General features: G+C 34.4%; 1 protein-coding gene across 1 annotated transcript; it reads left to right on the forward strand.

Moving 5' to 3' along the window:
- The first annotated feature begins 794 nt into the window (after positions 1 to 794).
- On the forward strand, positions 795 to 10,448 carry LOC140757772 (salivary peroxidase/catechol oxidase-like). The gene is made up of 12 exons (XM_073093645.1): positions 795 to 930; positions 1,559 to 1,698; positions 3,082 to 3,249; positions 3,609 to 3,796; positions 4,403 to 4,598; positions 5,089 to 5,289; positions 6,300 to 6,444; positions 6,926 to 7,082; positions 7,261 to 7,428; positions 7,919 to 8,117; positions 9,611 to 9,716; positions 10,076 to 10,448. The coding sequence occupies exons 1-12, from the start codon at positions 797 to 799 to the stop codon at positions 10,269 to 10,271; spliced, it is 1,998 nt and encodes a 665-aa protein (XP_072949746.1). The 5' UTR covers positions 795 to 796; the 3' UTR covers positions 10,272 to 10,448.
- Positions 10,449 to 10,691: the final 243 nt, after the last annotated feature.

The following is a 10,691-nucleotide window of genomic DNA, read 5'->3' on the forward strand; positions in this document are numbered from 1 at the left end:
TTAAGTTAAGGATAAACATTGACTTACTCGTAGTAGAAAAGTAAATGTTGCGGGCAATGAACCTTATAAAATGTACGGAAAAAAATAATATCATACTCAAATGTTTTGGTCATTTCTTTATGAATGACGGTTAACTATATACTAGTATTAGACCAAACAAGCAAATGAAAAGTTTCTTCCACGACTTATTACGTACACGTGGAGCTGGGGCTGCTTCAGACCACACCGCTTTATCGGTCAAATAATCACTCAGCCTATACGCTTTTATACATAGCGTTTGTTTAATGACAAGTTTAAACTTTTTTTCTGTGAGATTCAAGATGTGGTATTTTATTGTAGTAGCGAATACAGTTATCATGAAAGATCTAGCGACCTTACATAATCTATATTTAGTTATTGATAATTTATTTCTATTTCTAGTATTAAAGTTATGGTGGCTACTATTGATGTCTAAACAAATCGATTGCAACTCAAAAAATAGTTAATACCTTTAAGTATTTAATTACTTATACTTAATTAATGCATTTAACATTTTCACACCAATCACAGTCCTTTTAACTACTTCGTAAACAGAATTTAAATTTCATTTACTTATACATATAATTAAGTTTCCTAAAATAAATACACAATTAACTAAATTAAACGCAATCAAACGTTTTTGGTAACATCCACTTGTCCAACAGAACAGGAAAGTGCAATTTACTTGCGAAATACATGAGCGGATTCCTTGCAACATAATTTCCCTTTTAGCAACAGTCAGCTGGTGTGTTTCAGAGCCAAAGCCGCTTGTAACAAAATGAATTATTTATTTGAATTTACAATTTTCACGGCAATATTTTTCCAAGTCAACGGCGTTCTCTACGAACGGTTTAATGCGAAGAAAGTCGAAGATGTTCGCGCGAAGGAGCTCCGACTTAAAAATATTTTGAAGTAACTCTTTTTTATATATTATTCAGCTACATACTTAAAACATTTTTTAAACTACTGTGTAACTTGTTTGGTCGATCTCTCTGGAGACCCAAGAGCTGGCATACATTTCGCTCATATATTCGGTATAGCAATTCAGAGAGGAAATGCTGCCAGCGTCATGGGAACCATGCCCAAAGACAGTGAAGGTGACAATTTTTTTATGGTAGTGTTTTTTTTTTATATTTTTGCACTCTTGATGTCTTGATGTCTTGCTTTTTAAAGCTAACGGTAGTTAAGTGACCGTCATAACATAATAATGTGCTCATAATTTTTGTGTGAATAAAGTAAACTTGCATGTTCATCTGATGCTAAGCAATGGCTGCATTTGGAGGGTATTTTAATAAAATTGGTAAATTATAGCTGTCGCTCAAATCAAATTAAATAAGCAGTATTTCTCACTTTTTCTTGTAATTAGGGAAACTTCAAAAATAACAGCGAGCCTTGGAAGCAATATCGGTTCATATGGAACTTTAATACCTCTAAAAAGGCTCTTGATGGCCTTCCTCGGCGCTACCTTTAAATAAAGTTAAATAAGGAATGTTTATAAATAATGTATTATTTTTTAATTAACCTATTTTATTATTTTTAGCTCATGTACAATCGATATAAAACCGTGTGTACCTCACGAAGGTAGTCGAATTAATGGAACTTGCAACAATTATAAGTATCCTGCCGCTGGTGCTGCTAAAGGGCCCTACACGAGACTTATGAAACCGGACTATAGCAAAGGTAATTGCTCAAATAGTTGTTACCTATTAGGATAACGGTGATGATTACACAACGGAGAGTAAAGTGTAAAAGAACCTTATTTTGGATCATGTCGCCTTCAGTTTTGCAGTTAGGTATATGACCCAAGTAATAACTTTCACATACATTTATCTGTCGAACAACATAAATGCACGAAATGTCGTATCGTGAGCCAGTTTTGAGACAGAATTTTAAGATCTACGTGTAACGTGAAATGACTTATATACGGTAAATATTAAACAATGTAGTAGATGAGGGAATGTAGACAATTTGATCATATCTTTTCTTTCAATGAAAATTGTTAATTTATCACACGTACAAGTATGTACTCACATGATAATATTTCAATATATATAGTCAAGTAAAACAATAAACATAAAATAATATTTTTTGTTATCTTTGGATATTAAGGTATCTTGACGATAACTTTAATAAGTATCATTAAGGGCATTAAAGAAAGTATATAGATATTCATCTTCCCTTTCAAAATCACTAGAATTAATAGCACTTGTAATTATAAAGACCACTCGAAAGTCCTGAAACCAGAGTCTGCAAACAGTTTAAACAAGACACTTGGGTATTAAGGTACACTCGATAAGGTAAAGAACCTTGCGAAGTCTTCAAATTAATTAGAAGTATTGATTTTAGGAGACGAATTCACAGCTTCTGTGTATTTGCTTAAATTGATTAACGATACTCTTGTAATGTTGATTGGAACTAAAACGTCTGGCATGGAATTTGCATCAGTAAAGTGAGGAATAAGTATAAAAAATAAACCACATACTGATAATTAATTAATACGAGATGAATATAAGTTTTATTATTAAGTAATATTTTAATTTTAATTTTAGTATACAAACTAAGTATGTTGGTATGCTGGATATGAGTAAGAAGTTATATTGTAATATTTATCATGATTAAAAAACAAACGCACTAAAAAACAAACTAAAAGACAAACATTCACTTTCTTTGTCTGATAAAGCAGAATAGTGTTTGTGATAAGCTCGTTTCGTAGTCCCACAATAAGAGTTTAATAATAAAAGGCCCACAATTATACATAGGCTAATGAACGGACATTAATAATTAATCTATCCATTTTTACATAATGAAGATTTCAAGTAGGAAGCAATTGTGTTATGCCGATCTATGTAGGCAAAACGCTAGATAGATTGATTAATAATGTGCATAAGGCTATGGTACCAACTGCCAATCCGCTCTGAAGTTGTTGCAAGCGGGTGTAGTCATACTTTTTGCTAGACGACGCGACTCATTTCTATATTCAGAACGGACTAGCAGTTTGACGAGGATTATAGCTGACTATAAAGTACGCTCATTCCTTGCTAAGCTCCTAATACTATTCAACAGATGGAGGTATCCGAGCTGCTGCAAACGGAGAACCATTACCATCAGCTCGTAAGGTGCGAACGGCGTTGCAATCAAGTGGTAGAGTGGAAGACAAATCCGATTTCAACGTGGCCGCAGCACACTTCATGGAATTCATCAATAAAGACATCAGCGCTATAAAGGGACCTTGTACGTACTTCACATTATCAACATCATCATCAATTTGTTAATCATCCCGATTCTCATTGAAATTTCAAAAAATTGTAATGTTCATATTATATTTATAATTTTATCATACGTAATAAAATTCTTCTTAATCGTATTTCTTGAAAATAATAAGGCTTCCTGAGCGCATCCGTTTTATTTCTGTTTCTTTTGAATAAGTTGTTAATTAGAAATGCAAAAAACTTGTTTTAGTTCTTTTATCTTATAAAATCCAATATTACTTCTCATTAGGTTCTTAATAATACCGTAAAATTTCTGTCTCATACTTTTTTATATTTCTTAAGTATTTGAAAGACAGTTTTAGTAACAACTTATCATTTCAGTCGACTACCTCAAGAAGAGACCACATTGTTGCGACCCCGAAGCCACGAAGGATGCCCGATGTATACCTATAAAGGTTCCCGAAGACGACCCCTATCTCAAACTGACTGATATACGCTGTCTAAACTTCTCAAGAGCGGAAACTTTTCAAGACGCCGGTTGCACAACTGACGCGATACCGCCAGAACAGGTTGGTAACTTGAAACTTAGAATTAACCACGCTTAGAATTTTGACAGCTGTCTTAATATGAAATTGCTTTCACTAATATTAGTAAATCCCAGTATAGGACGAGTTTCACCGAGCTGGTTAATAAGTGAAAAGTATTATATATCAAATTAAGTACGTAATAATAATATAATATTTTATATCAAAGTTTCAATTGTGTAATGACATCATTAACATGCATAATAATAATGAGTTGTGAACGTAACTGTTTTAAATTTACAAATATATCTATTTCATTTACATGTTATTTTGGATTCCTAATTATTTTGGATTAACTAATTAAATAATTATAATACTTTCAACGACAGGGAAGTGACAATATTTATTTTTTGTGTAATATATTTGTCTCATAATAAAAATATAATTATTAACATTTAAGCTATGAATATGAGCTTGAATGAGACAAATCATAACAATGGGATGCATAACTACACATTACAACCAGCTACTACAAAGATCCTCACATACTTAGCAAAGATACGAACTCTTTACAATCAACAGTCAAACATTATACATTTCCGGTACAAAAACCACAAAATGTAAAAAAATAGTTCGCAAAATCCTCTGCAGATTAATTACCAAACCCCGGTACTGGATCTATCAACAATTTACGGCGTGGATGAAAAGGCACTTGACTCGGTTCGGAAATACGAGCGTGGGTTACTGAAAATGGAGAAGAGAGGCACTCGTTACGTGCCCTTATCGGATCAGACATCGGATGCATGCTTCGGAAATGAAGGCAACGAAACTGTATGCTACCAGTTTGGTGAGTCGATATTATTTTTGATCACAAAATATTGCACGAAAAGTCAGTTCTAATCAAATCAAATCAAATCAAATCAATTATTTTTTGTTGTGATTTTACATGGCTATTTACGTTGGTGTTCTACTATACAAAACTCAAGCACAGATTGTTTAGTTTTGTATTACAATTTAATTATCATTCGCTCTTACGGTGAACGAAAATTTCGTGAGGAAACATACATGTCTCGAAGTTCCTCAAGTTCCCAAAGGTTCAAGTACCTTTCAATGAATTTGTCTACAAATCCGCATTTGAATAGCAAACTAAATTATGACCTTAAACCCTCCTCGTCTAAGTGGAGAACCATTCCCAATAGTAGGACTGAAACGGACTGATAATGATGGTGCTCAACCCAACATCGATTATAATGAAGATTCATGCTCATTTATTTTGATGATCGTACTACTTGCTTTAGCACGAGTATACAATATTATCTATTTTTTTGTCCTAAAAGGCTTCCCCGAAGTCGGCAACATAGATCTCCGTACAACAACATTCGCAATATTCTTCATGAGAGAACATAATCGACTGGCGAAGGCTCTCCACAAGATCAACCCATGCTGGAAGGACGACCGACTGTTTAAAGTTGCTCGACAGATTAATATTGCAACTGCGTCTAATATATACATGTATGAGCTGATGACACTCTTGTTTGGTAAGCTCTTTTCTATAAGTCAAATTTCTTTTCAATTATTTTCTATAAGATACCACAGTACATATGTACTACATGCTTGTATTTGATTTATCCTTACTATAAATAGGAATGTTTGCAAGGAGTACTTCATTTTTTTATAATATAGGAGTAACAGATGTATATGCAGTTCAACTGATGGTAAGAGGCTACTGCCGCCCATGGACATCTGTAATCAACCCAGATTGGATTAGATTCCTACCTGAAGTCGGCCTCAGATACGCCGCTATCCTTGAGGACTAAGCTGAAACGCCTTGGAAAAGTATGTCTCCCTTACACTCCCAATCGGAACACAGCACCGCTTACCACAGGCATTATTAGGCAGATGGTGTGGTTGTGATGCCGGACTCGAATCACAGAGGGTTCTACCAACTCCAAATACATACATATTTGTGTTTGATTAATTTTCACTGTAAGGAAAAATATTTGCAAAGACTACTTCGATTTTATGATTATATTTGAAACTGAAGGCCTCTGACAAGGCCAACGTGTTTCGCCCAACGGAAACACTTGCTTTTTATATACAATGTTACTTCAATTTCTACTGCACACAATTGAAACACGGAAGCAGATTACCGGCGCGGATATATAGCTGCGGTTATAATGGATCCCAATTCCGATGGTAATTTCCGATGCTGTAATGATTTAATGTTTCTTTAATCTTTACAAGTAATTAAAATTCTAAATGTAATGTCTATAATTTTAAAATAACCACCTATTTCTTAGATACAGAGACAAAAATAGTATTTTTATATTCTTCTTTCTTCTTCTATCTATCACAGCTACGCAAATATTTTCTGAAGTCATACTAAAAGATACAATTTTCCTGGAAGCGACTTTCTCTGTCTTTTTATTAGAAAAATATCTAAAGTTCTTGTATAAAATTGAAAATCTTGCGCCAGGGAAGGAATATTTTCAAAGAATAACTAAGTCCATACAAAATTACTTTTCAAATGATTACTTTCATTTTACAGGTTATAAAAATATGGTGAATTTTGGGCTAATATCTGAAAGAGTGGAAGAAGTTACTGTGTACGACGAGGAAGCACTACCGCTTGTTTACGCCGAATACGAAATCGCATCTAGATTTTATCATACCTTCCTAGATGGCAGAATTAAGTGAGTTCGATATCTCGTATAAATAGTAATATCAGTGAGACTTATTTGTTTTATGGATTCAATACCTTTGATTTTCTGAACGATGCTGAGAAATAGGAATTCTACTAGAACTACCTTTTTAAATCCATTTATTTTAAATTAAACGGAGTTCACTGCTTCATTGTAGATGTGGTCTATTACCTACGATTCGACGATGTCTTCGATTGACTTCAAATATGCCTAAAAGTAAATAATACACACTCGTGGACTCTTTACTTTTATTTGAAAATCTGAAAAGACGTCACTACACTAATTCATATATGTTTTGTGCCTTTCAATATTATTATTTCGTGTATAGCCTAATTCGAACTTTTTAAGGGGTATAGAACTTCAATTTTCAATAGATCTCACATAGTACATAATGGGCTTACAATTTACCCACGCGCCGTAACAAATTTGATAGCTTGACTTTTCAATTTTGCAACGTTCTACTTTTCTTCAGAAAATACGATGAAAAACATCATTATGCCGGCGAATTGTCGCTGAGCGAAACCCTCTTTAGACAAGACCTCATCGAACAAAATGCTAATTTCGAAGAAATCAATAGAGGCACGTTTTATCAGAACGCCGCCAAAATAGACGACATTCAGGACCCTGAGGTAATAAATTTGTTTAATCTCCCATTTGAGGTACGTTCAATTAACAAGTAAAATGCCTGCTTTTTATATGAAAAGAACTCAATTAATGATGAAACACGATATTCAGCTTTGGTAGTAGAGACTAATTAATTTAAAACGTCTCGTTAAGCTAAATTAAAATTTTCTTTCTAATCTAAAGATTTCAGAGAACTTTTTTGCGAAACTACAAAAGGCGCATGACCTTATCGCAGCAGACATACAAAGAGGTCGAGATATGGGTATACGAGGTTACAACGACTACAGAAACTTGTGCGGTCTGAAACGCGCGAAAGATTTTGGAGATTTTTCCGATATTATGGATTTCGAGGTAAAGATCGTAAGACAGAATATTAATATTTATTTAATAACAAAAATATGAAGAGCTTATTGCAAGTGTGCAGGTGTATCAAAGCATATAAGTGGATTTTCTTGTTTTAATTTACTATTTTTTGTTAAAGTAGTGAAATGGTATCAATTTTGTGTAAATAATACCTTACACATGAGCCTTGACAAGTATGAAATTGACACATATGTGTTTTGTGTCTAAAATAAGAATACAAATGATTAATCATCTCCACCAACATCATCAACGACACCAAACGGAGAATACAATCAATATCACTAATCCATTAACAATTTCCAATGGTTCCTTAACACCACACAATGTTAAGTTGCACGCAAGTAATTACAAGCCACAGCTGACATTAACCACATCAATACGCTCGCACGCTAAGAATTTCGCTCAACTTTTAATCGTACTTTCCAAAGGTATAAAGTTTCACGTGACTACATTAATTACAACTATTAACTTGTTTCAGAAAGTGGAATTACTCAAGAAACTCTACAACAATGTAGACGACGTAGATCTACTCGCTGGTATAATGAGTGAGAACTTTATTGACGAAACTCTCGTGACTCCAACATTGTTTTGTATAATGGGAAAGCAACTGACGCTGTTCAGGTTCGCTGACCGATTTTGGTACGAACGAGGTGAACAGTTCCACAGCTTCAGTCATGGTAAGATAAAGCAAATTACATCCGCCCATCAAAGCCTGAAGCTGAAGCCCTGAAGCTCCAGGTTTGAACCCAGAGGTGGTAGAACCCTTTGTGGTTCGACTCCGGCGGCACCACCGCCACACCTATTTCTACCTAATAATAGCAGCGTTAGCGCTGCTGTGTTCCGGTTTGAAGGGTGTGGTAAGGGAGACAGACTTTTCCGAGGCGTTCCAGCTTAGTCCTCAGGGGTAGCGGCGCATCTGTGGCCGACCTCAGGTAGGAATACCTAATCCTATCTGGGGTTGATTACAGATGTCCATGGGCGGCAGTAGCCATTTACCATCAGGTAGACTGCATGCTCGTCTGCTACTCTTATTTTATTATTATTATTAAAAAAAAATTCAACGCTCCTTTATTCCCGTTTGAAAGATGTAAAGGCGACATACTTGTCCGAGGCGTTCCAATCTAGAATGCTATGACCGACCTCGGGTATGACCCTATTCTTACCTGGGGTTGATTTCAGATGTTCATGGACTACAGTAGACAGTTACCATCAGGTGGATACCATGCTCGTTTAATACTTTAGTATTTAAAAAAAACGATCATAGTAGCTACATAACATTACACAAATAGTTTCTTTAATATATTTCAAATAAACGTTTTTCCATCTACCGAAATGTTACATTTGTAAACTTTGACAGTAACATTTGAACCGGTGATCCGTTTTACAAATTTGCCAACTCCAATTTGCTTTGACTCGCTTTTGACTAGTCGATTTGAAATGTACAGTAAAAACAAACGGTAAATCGGTTAGCACAAACGTGGACCAAATTACTAAACAATGCACAGCAGGTCAGTAAATAAAACAATTACCAGAAATGAGAGAATTCAACAAATTGAAACGTTAAAAAGTCAATAGTTTGCCGAGCGTGTTGTGAGAGCTTTATGCAAATGTTTTTGTAAAAATTACCTTTGGAAAATTATTCCAAAGGTGATTTACAATTATGAGCTAATAAATAAAATGTAACTACGCTATTTATTACTGTAATTTCACATTGGCAGCTTAGTTTTTATGTCGCTTGCAATAATATTATTAAGTGAATTTATTAATCTACAAACGAAGCTACAGCTAAATAGTTCGTGCCACAGCGAGCGCTGCCTACCGAAATCCGTCCGTTACTCCTGAAGTTTAAGATCCAGGTTTGAACCCAGAAAACGTCGGCTAAGTGAGGATCAGCTCTATAAACGAAGTATAAAGTATCTCCATTAAAACCACCAAGATCCGAAAAACTTTACTATCAACCGTATTCTATTTTTTTATGTATAATATATGAGTAGCGGACAAGTATGGTGTCCACCTGATGTTAAGTGGCTACTGTCGCCCATGGCGATCTGTAATCCCAGATATTCCTACCTGAAGTCGGCTACAGATGCGCTGCTACCCCTGAGGACTAAGCTAGAACGCCTTTAAAAAGTGTATATTTATTTTTACTTATATTTATTACTATTTTCAGATCAACTACACGAAATCAGAAAAACTAACATGGCACGTTTCGCTTGTGACAATGTTGAAGCCATCAAATACATTCAGCCCGAGGCTTTCCTGAATGTCGATCCTAGGTTTGTAACTTAATAGTGTTCAACAGCTTGAACCTATTTAAAGATTTTTTAGATTTATTTTTGATTTTCGTTGCAAACGTTATTTATTTTTAAATTACTTCAAAGCTAAATGGTGAACAATCATTTTTATCGAAGATTGTCATTTTTAACCGACGTTTTTAAATTTTCACTTTTACATCATAACATCACAATGATCAAACACATCATCATGGCCATTCAAACTTTCTACTTTCTTAATTAAATCTGATTTAGATACAATTAATAAATGTTACATATCATCTAAAATACATATATATTTAACGATCCTTTGATATGTGACGTCACCCACCGAACAATGAAAAAATGCTTAAAATTTTCAGAAATACGCCAGTACCATGCGCGCATATCCCTGGAATTGACTTATCTATGTGGCGTGATGACAGCTGCCGCAAACACAAATACAACTACAAAATCGACCACGGACTTGGGAAGCGGAAGAACTACCAATCAGATTATGTAGGGTTCTTTGATAACATGTTCTCTTATAAACCTAGCGATGAGGATAAGAGATGGTAGAACCTTTTGTGACTTAATTGTGGTAGATCTACCATATTGATTTCTGCCTTGTAGTAGCAGTTCTTGTTTCAAGTTAGTAGTAACACAAAGATAGTTATTGAAGCTGTTAATTAGTTGAAGGTAGAAGTATCTTTAGCCACTTCCAGGTGAAACATTTGTTTCGGTTCGAGGTTGGTCGAGGTTCGTCTTTTCAGTGGTCTTAGAATATATTGTATATTAGTGTGCATTTGTTGCAGTCTATATGTGTGTGTAATATACTTATTATTTTTAGCGAAATAAAAATAAAGTTTGTATATTTATTTTGGCTATTATTTCAAGACTAATTAGTAGTTCCTTATGAGGGATGTGTAATATTTTTTGTGTAATTGATTCTACTAATACCATGTAACAAAGAATCATTGTTATTTTAGCACGTATTAC

Source organism: Epargyreus clarus, unplaced genomic scaffold (genome assembly GCF_041222505.1).
Source record: "Epargyreus clarus isolate Ecla_fem2 unplaced genomic scaffold, WU_Ecla_fem_2.2 ptg000005l, whole genome shotgun sequence".
Classification (NCBI taxonomy): Eukaryota; Metazoa; Arthropoda; class Insecta; order Lepidoptera; family Hesperiidae; genus Epargyreus; species Epargyreus clarus.